At 41.2% G+C, this 12,986-nt stretch overlaps 3 protein-coding genes across 3 annotated transcripts in view; 1 reads left to right on the forward strand and 2 right to left on the reverse strand.

Moving 5' to 3' along the window:
* Nucleotides 1–1,301, reverse strand: part of LOC111650634 (complement factor B) — a 7,379-nt gene extending 6,078 nt beyond the window's left edge. The window contains exons 1-2 of the mRNA XM_023400545.2: nucleotides 1,152–1,301; nucleotides 887–999 (exon numbers count right to left, since the gene is read on the reverse strand). Of these exons, the coding sequence (XP_023256313.1) occupies nucleotides 887–999; nucleotides 1,152–1,203 (165 nt within the window). The 5' untranslated portion in view covers nucleotides 1,204–1,301. The remainder of the gene's footprint in view (nucleotides 1–886; nucleotides 1,000–1,151) is intronic.
* A 999-nt stretch (nucleotides 1,302–2,300) lies between these two features.
* Nucleotides 2,301–8,665, forward strand: mfrp (membrane frizzled-related protein). Its single transcript, XM_023400548.2, has 13 exons — nucleotides 2,301–2,433; nucleotides 3,567–3,675; nucleotides 4,506–4,643; nucleotides 4,795–4,962; nucleotides 5,132–5,351; nucleotides 6,003–6,133; nucleotides 6,218–6,343; nucleotides 6,435–6,511; nucleotides 6,618–6,766; nucleotides 6,949–7,079; nucleotides 7,412–7,546; nucleotides 7,754–7,881; nucleotides 7,976–8,665. Exons 1-13 carry the CDS (start codon nucleotides 2,380–2,382, stop codon nucleotides 8,198–8,200), a joined length of 1,791 nt encoding a protein of 596 aa, XP_023256316.1. The 5' UTR covers nucleotides 2,301–2,379; the 3' UTR covers nucleotides 8,201–8,665.
* Nucleotides 8,567–12,558, reverse strand: nudt8 (nudix hydrolase 8). The gene is made up of 5 exons (XM_023400570.2): nucleotides 12,432–12,558; nucleotides 10,873–11,783; nucleotides 10,659–10,791; nucleotides 9,894–9,971; nucleotides 8,567–9,427 (listed from the first exon to the last, which is right to left on the reverse strand). The coding sequence occupies exons 1-5, from the start codon at nucleotides 12,513–12,515 to the stop codon at nucleotides 9,242–9,244; spliced, it is 1,392 nt and encodes a 463-aa protein (XP_023256338.2). The 5' UTR covers nucleotides 12,516–12,558; the 3' UTR covers nucleotides 8,567–9,241.
* Nucleotides 12,559–12,986: the final 428 nt, after the last annotated feature.

The raw sequence follows: 12,986 nt of genomic DNA on the forward strand, positions 1-12,986 counted from the left end.
TGGTGTCGCAGACCCCCTCCCCTGTTTAGCGATGGCCTCTCCACTTTTACATAGATGGCTTCTTTGACTCCCCTTTCAAACCATCTGTCCTCCCTGTCCAAGATTTCGACATTGCTGTCTTCAAAGGAGTGTGCCTTTTCCTTTAGGTGGGAGTAGACAGCTGAGACAGGGCCTGAAGAGTTTGCCCTTCTGTGCCCTTCATTTTACCTCTTTTTGTCCCTGTAGTCCCTGATTTGTTGAGTACTGTGTAACCTGTTTTGCAGTGTTTAACATGTCTCTTATTAGCCTCTTAAACATAAATTGTATTCAAAATACTTTGCACAGATAGAGTGAAGAGACATAAAGCTTTCAACATGATGTCTAATTTGTCAAGGTTAAGCGAAGTCTGAGTCCAGTGCAGACGATCTAAAGTAGCGCTACCAATGTCAGAGTGTCCCATGGGGGGGATGTAGTATTTTAAAAGGTTAACACATAAGGAACAATTACATCAGGGCAGCGGGGCTGAAAAAATTACATGTATACTCTTTAAGGAGCAAACATCTTGGTCTTTTAACACTTGTATCCTAACTGATGTCAAATTGAAGTTGTACAGTTGATTATTTTCACTCTAGATTGATCAAAGGATTATTCTCCTGATCAATATATTATTGTTAGGTGAAAAAAATTACAGGGTCCAAGATTATCTCTTTGTCTGACCAACAATTTGAAAACAGAAAAGATATTCGATTTAAAATGACTGATCAGAGAAAAGCAGAAACTCCTGATTTTTGGGGAATCTGGAACCAGAGAGTGTTTGTTTGTTTCAAAATGGTTGGTGATTAAATTCTTTGTCAATCGACTAATCAATTAATCAAGTCAGCTCTAATGTACAGTGGGTTATTTTCACCTGTGAGTATGTGACATGTCCATCTTTGATGCTCTCTGTGGTCGAACAGTTCAGAGGCTGTGGCTCGTCGTATATCTCATCTTCATAATTATACTCTTCCTCCTGCACAGACACTGGAGCACAAACAGTAGACATGTTGGTGATAAACATGAATCTCTGCGCACAGATGTAATGCGTCACCACAGGCATATGGCACAGAGCCATATGAATGTGACATAATCTCACAAAAATGTACAACAAATAAAAATAGAGTTGAAATGCTCACCCTCCTGAACAGAGAAGAAGAGCAGGATCCACAGTATAGACTTGACATACATGACCGGACTCTGTATCAGCTGGGTTTGTGTCTTTGAGTGACAGAAATCACAGCAACAGTGTCTGCACTGACCTGCAGGAGGGTGCTTTATTTGATGACTGATTACCCATTAACACAGCAGCAGCAAAAAGAGAAGGAGGGATTGAGCAATCTAGCACAGGACACAGATTTGAGCTGTTACTTTCATTTCTGGTTGGACTAGGTTTTTCGTTTTCTCTTGCTTTAGGATTCTGATATGTCTTTGGTGACGTTTTTTTATATTACTTCCTAATATAAAGCTGCTCCAAAACTTTTAAATAAAAATCTACTATAGGAAACTCAACTGCAATTTCATGAGCCGGCTTTGTTTAACTAATGCAATTTCAAATCTCTTGAGCACTTCAAGCTGTTATTCACCATTCCCAAACCAAACCTCATCCCAGCACTGTTGTTGTTTTTGATGCCTAATTACCCAGAATTATTTCTAAATGACTCAAACTGTGTTGTCTTTGTGCCAATGTTTAGCATTTTTTGTGTTTGTGTTCCTGCTCACTCAGGTTTGCAAGCGTGCATGTGAATAAAACATTTTAGAAGCTTAAAAGATCATTACGGGGATTATAGAGATTTAACAGGGATCCCCAGCTCTACCTCCACTCTCACCCCTTCTCCCCTTCCCTATCACCTCCCTCCTCCTCCTCCTCGGTGCTCAGTCCTCTCAGCTGACTCGGCTTTGTTCAGCACTGTGAAGGAGTTTCTAAAACTCTTTTGTAACTACTCACACACTATCAAAAAACAAGAGAAACACAGGTCGGTGCTGCTTGTGCTACACTAGACAAAAGGACAAATAGCAGCAAACAAGGATATTTTGATGACTGGAGTTTGAACATTATTTGATGTGCATTATGTTGTGTTTTTATTTTTATTTTTTACCTGGATTATGCTGATAGATGTCCAACAAAGGGCTCTGCTATGCTCTGCTGGAGGAGGAGGTTGCAAGCTTTCTACCCTACAGTGGAAACCTATAGTCGGAGCAGAAAGTGAACAATGATAAGAAAACCCAGGAAAACATTGTTAACACTTTCTCATAGAGAAATGGCTCCATCACAGTGTCATCCTGGATGCATTTATCCCAATATCAGGCTCTTTGAGAAGAGGAGGACTGACTAGAGTTCCCTGTGAGCGGGGACCACAGATTAAGATGTCTGACCTCAGCCAAGTCGCTGTATACTCAGACTCCTCAGATATTTACAAGGTGAGTAAGGATGAGAGGTTGGATAAGTCCATTTAGAGTCCATTGGTGAAAAACAATTCAAGGTCCACTTAAAAACTTTTTTTCCAGAGCTTTCAACCATTACCACATGGTCTACATCTGCAGATGGAGTCTGTTCACTAGTGGTGGATCTTTTGCAAACTCACAGGCTGATTTTATATCATTATATTTCACTTTCAACTTATTTTCCCGATGAAGACCATGATAGGATTGAAATCACAAGAGAAAGCTAGTAAGTGGGCCATTGGCAAAACAAGGTAAAGAATGATCTTAATTAATTCATTTGAGTAGTGCAACATTTGCCTCAGGGCCCCTTATGAATCGCAAACCTACATCTCAGCTGTGTGGTTAGGCCAGAAACCATTGTATGGCCTTGTAACTGTAACTACTGTGGGTTAGTGTTTAAAACGAGACTATATAATTTTTGCTGAACAGTGGCACTTACATGATGATAGCAGGTTGGAGCTACAGTTCCCAAGACCTGTTCGGTCCACAAGTCCAATGTTTTGGTTCATTCTCACTCACTCATGTTGGTATCCAGGTGTCCATTTTTAGCTTTAGAGCACTGCTTGCTTGTTTGTCTTAATGGCACACCACTGTTGGACTTATATTTGCCAGGACGCCAAAAACACAACTCCAAATAAATGCTAATCCTGCTCCATAACTGCTGAATGTGGAAATAAGCAACTGCTTGGTAAAAAGTTTGCTATTACAAATTAAAAGAACATAATATGTCAATGTTGTGTTCACATCATTAGGTGATCTGACTGAGAGCAAGTATATACACCACATATAAAGTTAGCAAAATCACTCAGTAATGTCTGTTACATGGTGATATTTACCTGAAGTTTGCTAATATTAGCTAACATTAGCAACCACGAGCTACTGGTCATATCAGACCAAGTAAAGCTGTAGCAGCAAAACTGCAAAGTGTGCTCAAATAAGTAAAGGTGTGTTTCAATGCTTATGAATTCAACTTGTCCTTTAAAAGAGGAAGAATATATTTAGGCATTACTGTAACTGTACGATGTTTTCCTTTTTTTTTTTTTTTTTTTTTTTTTAAGTCGACAGTTTGTCATTTTCATTTCCACTTTTCCCTGTTCTGCTTTTCACAGAATGTTTTCTGCAACCCTGCGTTTGAGCTGGAAGGGGAGCGAGAGGAGAGAGTGGAGGGCTTCCGGACATCCTCGTCCACCCCTGAACCAATCAAACCACCAGCAGCTAGTGAGTCAGCCAATCAGCATGCTATCTGTGACTAAACACGAGTGCTGTGTGTGTCTATGTATTGGATAAGTAACTTTATTGGATCACTTGACTTCACTTTTCCGCCAAGGAATAAAACGGCCACTCCACCAATTTTACATGTCAAAGATCTGGTTTACTGGCTGTGGTTTGTCCTACTCAACCTCTGAAAACAGCTGTATTATGTCCTCTGTGGGAAAATAACCCTGATGATGTCATAGTGATGTCATCAGGGTTATCTCAGCCAGTATTACAAACTGGAGGTGTGGAGCTTGAAGGACATTGGTCTTTACCAGGGAAGGAAAATGAAAGACACCACCCAGTTACATTATGGGAAACTTTTAGGGCCCAGTGTTTTCAGAGTTTGACCCATACTGGAGACTAAAAGTATTTTGGCCTCTGCTGCCTAATTTTGATTATTAATTTTTAAAATCTGTCTCTTACAAGCCCAACACGAGAATCCATTTAACTGAAAACAGTAACAGTATACATTTGTGGGAGTAAACACTTTAGTAAACTAAGATAAAAACATGATCAAATTACACAATGACTGCAGTTTTTCCGGTTGCAAAACCAGCCAAAGTCCAGTAGTTTATATTTAGCTTTCATTTTGAAATGTTGTTGCAGTTTGTGACTTTTTCTTTCTCTAGGCTTTGAAGAATTCACTTAAAGTCTATGATCTTCTTTAATACCACACATGATGCCATTTTAACACCAATTAGGTTCAAATGAAAAGGGGGAAAGGGAAATACCATCTAAATTACATGTAAAAAAAAGTTTCTGTGTAAATGTGTGTGTGCTCTGTCATTAAGGCCTAGGCTGGGGTCTGTTTGGGGTGTGTGTAATGCGTCTGCGGGCGCCAGGTTGTGGCTGGGGGGTGGTGGCTGTTTCTGCTGCTGCTCTGCTCCTGTTAGCAGCCCTTGGACTTGCGCTGGCCCTCATCCTCACACGTGAGTTACTGCTGCACCTCGAATCAGTCATTACTATAAATTACTATAATTAAAGTACATACAAGAATTAATTACTTTTCTATTTGGGAAGAATCTGAACAGACATCCTGTCATGTTTCCATCCTGTGTGTTTGTGTTCTCCCTGGTTTAGAGATAAAAGACCAGGCAGTGGAGGATCAGGTGTTGTCCACCGGCCCTCCAGACATATTGAGTGCAGGAAATGGAGAGTCGCATATTTTACCCACAATCCCTTCCAACAGAAGTCAGCGGGACAGTACAGCCGCACCACAGCCCACGAGGGCCCCCTTGTTTGAAACACGTAGGCGGCTCAAAAAATATGCCCACTTACTCTAATATTGACATGTGTTATATACAAAATTAGCATGGTCAATTTCATGTCTACCCAACACAAATGCTACCATTTCTTAATCTGGTGGTTCTGTCATCTTTGTGTAACTGAGACCAGGTATTCCTTTCTGTCTTGTCAGGCTGTGGAGGTGTATTGACAGACTCAGAAGGCAGTTTCAGTTCTCCAAACCACCCCGGCTCCTACCCCCCTAACTCCCTGTGTGTGTGGGTGATCCGAGTCCCACCCCCCTCCTTGGTCCAGATCCATGTTTCCTATTTGACTGTGGAGGGACCGTCTCCTTGCCTGTTTGACTGGCTGGAGGTGCAGGAGCAGACGGAGCAGAGCTCTGTGGTCACCAGGTTGGTGCGACCCCAGCGAGCACCATGAATGGTCTTGAATGAAGGGCCTTTGTCAGTTTCCATGACACAAGTTGAACTTTGCACTATTTTTGGCTGCCTTCTCTTATGTCGTCGCTCTTTTCAGAAAGGCCTGTAACTGTAAGATATCTCTGCTCTCACCAAAGTAGTTTAAGTGTTGAGAGGCAAAGTATGGATGTGTTCTGGCAAATACACATCTGAGTGTATAAGAATGTCACAGCCCTGAAAATTCAACTCAAATTAGCCTCTATGCTTGTTGATCCTGGAAACCTAAGAGAAACAAATTCATCAAAGTATAATTTTTATGCATGTTCTGCCTGAGGGAAAATTGTTAGGGTTCATGTCATTACCTTCATTTGCTGGTAGATGGCACTAAAGGGCTGTGCATGATTATTATAGGGCAGTTCTTGGTACTGAAGGTTTCTTGGAAAGATTTCAGTTCATGTGAATACTTTGACCGTTTTGGTTATTTGTATTCTTGGAAAGTGTCGTAACATGATTCATGAAACTGCAAAAATGTTAGCCAACTCCTTCTCACAAATCCTTTTAAGAATTTATGGTGCAAAGTTCAGACTCGAGTGGCAACTCCAAAGCTGTGAAATACAATAAAAGGCCTGTATGTCTCTCCTGCAGGTTCTGTGGTAACGTAGCACCACCAACAGTCAACACAAACAGCAGCACAGTGTGGGTCACCTTTCGCTCTGATGGCAGCATTGCAGGCACCGGTTTCACAGCTCAGTACAGGGCCATACTGCCCGGACACAGTGAGTAGGAATCTGGAAGTGCATCTATACTGCTGCTCATTCTCATATGGATTTATGTGCATCGGCGCATGTCTGTACTCACAGAGAGCTGCTCCAGAGAAGAGTTCATGTGTGACAGTGGTCGCTGTCTGCTGCCTGTGTCTGTGTGCGACGGTCATCCAAACTGCCACGACCAAACAGATGAGGCAAACTGCAGCCATAAACACAAGGGTAAAAGCGTGGAAACCGAGTTAAAAACAGAAATGTAAATCTAAACACACTTGAAAAGGTTGTAAGATTCAAGAGTGAACTCTACTTACAGAATGTGGTGGGCAGAAGACTGGTCCTTATGGTTACCTGTCGAGTCCAAACCACCCAAAGCCTTATCCTCACCAGCAGGTATATTCAAAACCACTATGGCCTGCTAAACACTGTCTGAAGTGGCTGTCTTGTTTGCTTTGTTGCCTAACCCCAGTTCTTCTTCTTCTTCTTCTTCTTCCATTAGTTGTGTATATGGTATCTATCTGTTGAGGAGGGTCACGTCATCACACTGAGCTTCACGAACTTCAGCCTGGAGACTCAGGACGTGTGTGAGTTTGACTACGTGGAGGTCATCGACAGTGTCGACACCGGAGCTGGAAGAGTCCTGGGAAGGTGAGACCATCAACAGCCTTGATCTTTCATTATCTGCATATCAGATTTTATATTACTCTGCTATGATATTTTCTGTTGTTTTAATCCTGTACATTGGGGGTAAATAAATGTGTCTTTGTTTGTGCTAGTTATATAACCACAACGTTCTGAAGCATCTTTTATTTCCTCTGCCTTTGTCTCAGGTTTTGTGGTACAACCTTCCCACCAGACCTGACCTCCTCTGGCCCCCACATGACTGTGGTGTTTGTGGCTGATGAGGGAGTGGCCGACAGCGGCTTCAATGCAACATACCGGGCCGTGTCTGTATTGGACCGTGAGTTCTTGCTTTTGTGAAGTTAATTCATTTGTGTTGTTGGTGCCTTTATTATTTCATTTGCCTCTAACCCTTGTTTTCATATTTTGTTTTACTTTCTGACTTCTTCTTTCTCCCTCCTTTCTTCATGTAATGCCTTTCTTTGGTCCTTCTTTCAAATCTTACTTCTTTTGAACATCTTTCTGTCCTTCTCCGTTTCCTTAAAGTTTACACCTGATGCTTTGTTGACCTCCTTTAAAATCCTTTAGTGGCTGTTACTTTCTTTTTCCTTTGCTCTTTACAGCCTCCTTTATCTTTCCATAACTCTCCTGTGTTTTTTTCTTTATCTAAAGGGACATGTGGTCCCAGGCAGTTTGCCTGCAGTACAGGGGAGTGTCTTCAGCCGCAGTGGTTGTGTGATGGATGGAACGACTGCCCTGACGGAGCAGATGAACAGGGCTGTGGCAACTCCACCTACCCTCCCTTCAGTGAGTCCCTGTTATCTCTGACCCCGATCAGACTGTTATAGATACACTAGTTTTTGTTTCCAGAGTTTTGCTGTTGAAATCACTCTTAAACAAAAATCAATCCTTATCAAAATAAATAGATTAAATCATAACTTCCTTTGAGAATTCGACTATGAATTCTGATATTCTGAATACCAAAGCAATGATTTCTTGTTGCCATTCCCACAGCTTCATCATGTGAGTTTATAGAGGTAGAGATGTGCCAGGGCCTCAGCTACAACCTCACCTCATTCCCAAACATCTGGCTGTCCATTGCTGATCAGAGAGAAGCTGCCACACTTCTGCAACAGTACCGGGTAAAAGCCACCTTCACAGCGTATCTAATTTACCTTTATTCTCATGTTTCTGATGTATAATCTTCAAAGACTAAGCCCCTGTGCTCTTGTCCAGGTGCTGATGGAGCTGGCCTGCTTCAAACCCCTGCAGAAGCTGGTGTGTGGGATGTTCCTGCCCCAGTGCAGCCCTCAGGGTGGCGTCCTACAGCCCTGCCGCTCAGTTTGCTCTTCAGCTGAGCAGCAATGCAGCCAAGCCCTGGATCTCCTCTCCTTCAGCTGGCCCTTCAACTGCCACCTCCTGCCCGACTCACAGGACCCCATGGAGTGCTCGCTGCCTTGATGCTTCAAGAGTTTGAAGTTACAGTTGTGCTGTTAGTAAGAGAGATGAGAGATCGTCTCCTGAAAACATTTCACACCAGATTTGCGGCAACATATGAGGACAAAAAGTTTGTGTTTTACAGAACTGGAGATCTTTTTTTCTGGACATTATTCAATTGCTGTGTTGTAGAAAGCAGCATGACCCTCACTTAACACTCCTGCCCATAAAACTCTTATGGTACATACAGAAAATTGTGGCACTGTAGCTATTTTAAAAGAAAAGCTTTTAAGTACTCAAATGAAAAAGTTTTTCAAGTTTTTGTGTGATTGACTAAACCAAATGGAAGTTTTCAGCCTCCAATAGAAAATCAAATCATACTGGTATAAATTGTCTTTTTGCACTATTTATTGTTTTGATGTCATGTAAATCATGTAAAAACATATCTAAGAAGAGAGAATGATCAATACACACAGAATACCTTTGAAACACCTTCTAATGCATTGTCCTTGAACACAACACATTACATAATGTGCCTGTATTTTTTCAGTGTTTATAACAGTCCATATTTGACATAGTGTGAGATAAAATGGGAAACAGTCATGGGTTGAGTCTAACTGGAAATCATGAAGTTTTTTTTTTTTTTACAGCTTTGCTTGACTGAGCAAGCATGATAAAATATAACAGATGCTCACCTCATGTGACAAAGGTTATCTCAGTTAAAATCCACTTAACTGGTAACTCTTGAATAAAAAAGAGGATTTGTAAGCATTGGAAAATCAAGTCCATTACATATACATATATATATATATATATATATATATATATATATATATATATATATATATATATATATATATAAACACACACACACACACACACATACATACATACATACATACATACATACATACATACATATATATATGTGTGTGTGTGTGTTTGTGTTACTGACGTGATTTTGCTACACAAAGCTTGATTGCACATTTCTCATAATCAGATCTTTGAGTCTCATGACAGGTCTGCTTTACATTTGTAAACTGTGAAGTAACAGTGACCGAGCTGCTAAGGAGGAACAATGAGTTTCAGGGTATGGTCTAAAGCGACGGCAGTCAGGCCCCACACTCGATGCTTGCCATTACGAAACACTGGGAGTGTGTATCCATACTTGTCACCGGTTCGGAAGTGTGTGTAGCCACAGTTCTGGGGGTTGCATAAGTGGGACAATGACAAGGTGAAGATCTCCTCCACCTGGGACGGAAACAAGCACATCACATATTTGGTTCTTAATAGACACCAACCAGAAAAGAGGTGTGTTTTTATGGTAGTTGTTTGATTAATTGTCTATTTGAGTGTACTTTTATGTTGGTAGTTTAAAATGTCAGTGAAGAAACAGACAGACATAAAAGCTGCAAAGATGAACTGTAGTGTTTTGGTTGATGATATGAAACAGTCACCACAGAAGATCATTTGGTGCCAACAGTGACTGTGATGTGATTTCATAACACCAGAAAAAAAAAAAAAAGAAATTTCTTTAAATCTGCAAAGTATCTGTTATGGGAAAATACACCAAAACAAAGTGTATAATATATGACTTAATAAATACAGAACCATTTCCAAAAACAAAACCTCTGGTGATTTACACATGTGGAACCCTGCCCATTTCAAGTAGATATAAAATGTGGGGTAATGCTAAGAGAAAATATGATGACTGTACCTCTCCAGGGTTTGGTTTGAAGGACAACTCCTCTAGGGGACCGAGGTTAGCCAGCACAGGAGCAATCACCATCCCTGACTGGAGGGACACACAAACTTAACACAAATTTTGTATTCAAAACAACCAAATTACCAAAAAACATTATGACAATTACACAAGTATAATGAAATGTTAAGCTTTGTTTTAGGTAAGATGTGAAGTGTTTGAATAAGTGACATGAAGCAAGATGTTGTATTTTTTTTTTGTTATAAAGATAGATTAATCCATCTGTCGCTGTCTGCATAACAAAACAGAGCCTGTATAGTAGTGGACATGAAGACAAGTTTCTGCAGGCCAAATTTAACACTGAATTTAAGACAAGTCCTGGAACAATTTCTTGATTAATTGGTTATTACATCAATGGAAAATTAATCATCAACAATTCTGATTAACTAACAAATAGATGTTAGTGATTTATCCCGGTCCATGATTCTCAAATGTGAGGATTTGATGCTTTATCATCATAAACAGAACATTTCTGGGTTTGAACTGCTGGTCAGATGAAACCATCAACTTGGAGCTCTTGGAATTTGCAATTAATATTTTTACTAATTTCATTATTCTAACTGATGTTCACAGAATTACTTATAAATAATTTATATAAAGTATTTATAAATAATTGCTGACAGTTCAATCGATAGTGAAATATTGAAATGATAAATTTAAGTACAGCTCAATGATTCAACGCATGGCTTAAACTCTTTAAGACAAAGCAGTCCCACTCACCATGTCCCTGTGAGGCTTCAGGACACCCCAGACCCTCTCCATTCCCACATTAACACCCAGCTCCTCCCGGGCTTCCCTCAACGCTGTGGCCACCACATCTCTGTCTGCTGGATCACTCTTCCCTCCTGCAAAGCTACACATAAATGGAAATAAGGACACATACTCTACTGAATGTTTGTAATACAGTTTAGTCTGTTTATAGCCTGCCACTCACCTGACATCTCCCTTGTGCCTGCCCTTCAATGTGCTGGAGCGCAGGGTGAAGAGAAACGCCGGTTGCCCCTCAACAGAACAGAGGGAGACCAGGACAGATGCCCATCTCCCCTGGTTCTTTCCTTGGCTCTGACTTGCTGCTTTTCTCCCCTTTTCCACATCATAGAGCTTTAAGTTGGGCTCCAGTCTCTTTCGACACCTGTTTTCATTCTCCGGGGATAGACAGTCTCTCCAGCCATCTACCACCCGAGAGGCGGCCTGATGAATCGCTTTGATATGCTGAAGAAAGAAGCTAGAGGCTTGTGTTCTACTGTAAAAGTGGTTTAAAGTCTGTGGTGTTTGTGCTGACAAGCTGAAAAGTCTGACAAAGTGCTGTCTGTAATATAAATGGCTTTGAGGAAGGTTGCATTGAGTCTTATTGGTGAAAGTGAATGAAACTTTGTCCCAAGGTCTTCTCCAGGGTTGAAGGCATGTTGTGTTGGTTAAACAGTCCTGGTAAGTTCTCACAGCTTTGGGGTTTTGACCTGAATCTTCCACTGCAGTGCATTTCCAAGGATCAGACACTCGTTTGTCTTTTACAGAGGTAGAAACCAGACGGGGGTGATGATGGCTGGGTAAAATGGCTTTGGATAGGAGGTTTTGAAATGAAGCCTCTCTCAGATGATGATTACCACAGTACGAGTTAAATAAAGACAGCTGTATTGCACAGGATACAGTCTCGGAGGACAATGATGACCCCTCCTTGCTTCTGCCTCTTTCAGGAAGCACGCTGTATCTGCTTTCCTTCCCATGTTTTGCGCCCTGCCATACAGCACCAGTGTGCCCAGAGAAAGCGCAGAGGTGGGACTCTCTCAATAGCAGCAATGACCTTATGGGACAAGACCAGGTCAGGATTTGAGGGCCCCTAAACATCTTATGAAAAAAAAAAACAGAAAGATTCAAAGAGTCTTAAAGGTGTCAATCAATGGGGCATCATTAACTACACCAGCATGAGTACTTCAGTCTATGTCACAGCGTAGGTTAACAGTAAATACCACTGTTTCTACCTGTAGATGAGATGGACGCCTTTTGGGGAAATGTTACAATGAGCTGGTGGAGTAGATAGAGCTGTTGTCTCTTAAAAACCCAGGTGATATAAGCTCAGGTTTACACAGACTTGACAATCATCACAGTTACACTTTGTCTCGCAAACTTTGCCTGACAGCTACAACTGCTAGATAGCTATCTGAGCTCTGTCAGCGACATATGCAAAACATATTACATATAAGTGTCACATTTGTGGGTTATCCACTACCGCATAAAGCTGTCACAATCTCGTTTGGGAGCATTCAAGATCGCATTTGGCATGAAACTATCAAAAATGTACGCACGCTAACTAGCTAGCAAAAAAACTAGCATAAACTAGCATAACAGAGAGCTGCTCAATATCAACGGTATCGCGGTACTAAAATTTGGGATTTGGTCAATGACAGCGTTGCGACATGTCCAACAGGAAGTCAGAAATACGCCAGTGACCGAATGTCATATGTAAAATGTAATTTGAAAGCGGAAAACATTCACCTTGAAAGTTGAATAAACAGCAGCTCTGTCCCCCTCCGGTAGCCGCCGACTGCCTTTAACCAATATGGCGGATAACAGCTTCATGCGCGTCAGTGTTGCCTTCACTGCGCTGTGTTGACGCCAAACTTATTTCACAACTCTTCCACTTAACTTGTTTTTTTTGGGGTTTTTTTTATGCAAATAGATAGAGGGCGGGTGTGAGGGGCATTTTTTAAACATTATTCACTGATGAATTCATTGGGAAAACAACCCATTGTTTGAAATTTACATCACCAGACGTCACGCCTTCAGTTGAAAAACCAGTCTACCTTCTTTTGACTGTGCATTGATGAGGCCTGTCTCTTTTACTGGGTTGACTAAAACCAGGCTTCACTACAGTTTTAGTTCATAAAGAGCCTAACATCACTCTCTTGATCAATTTCTGATGATTATTAGTTAATTTTTGCAGTGACATAAAGTTGCCATTTGTTCACTAGGCCTAATATTTATCATTTGACCAACTGGAAAGAACCTGTGACGAGGGAAATTCCTCACCCCACCTGTTCTTCCAGCCCC

This window comes from Seriola lalandi, unplaced genomic scaffold (assembly GCF_002814215.2).
Source record: "Seriola lalandi dorsalis isolate HSWRI2012SDOR001 ecotype SW California unplaced genomic scaffold, Sedor1 jcf7180002052652, whole genome shotgun sequence".
Taxonomy (NCBI): Eukaryota; Metazoa; Chordata; class Actinopteri; order Carangiformes; family Carangidae; genus Seriola; species Seriola lalandi.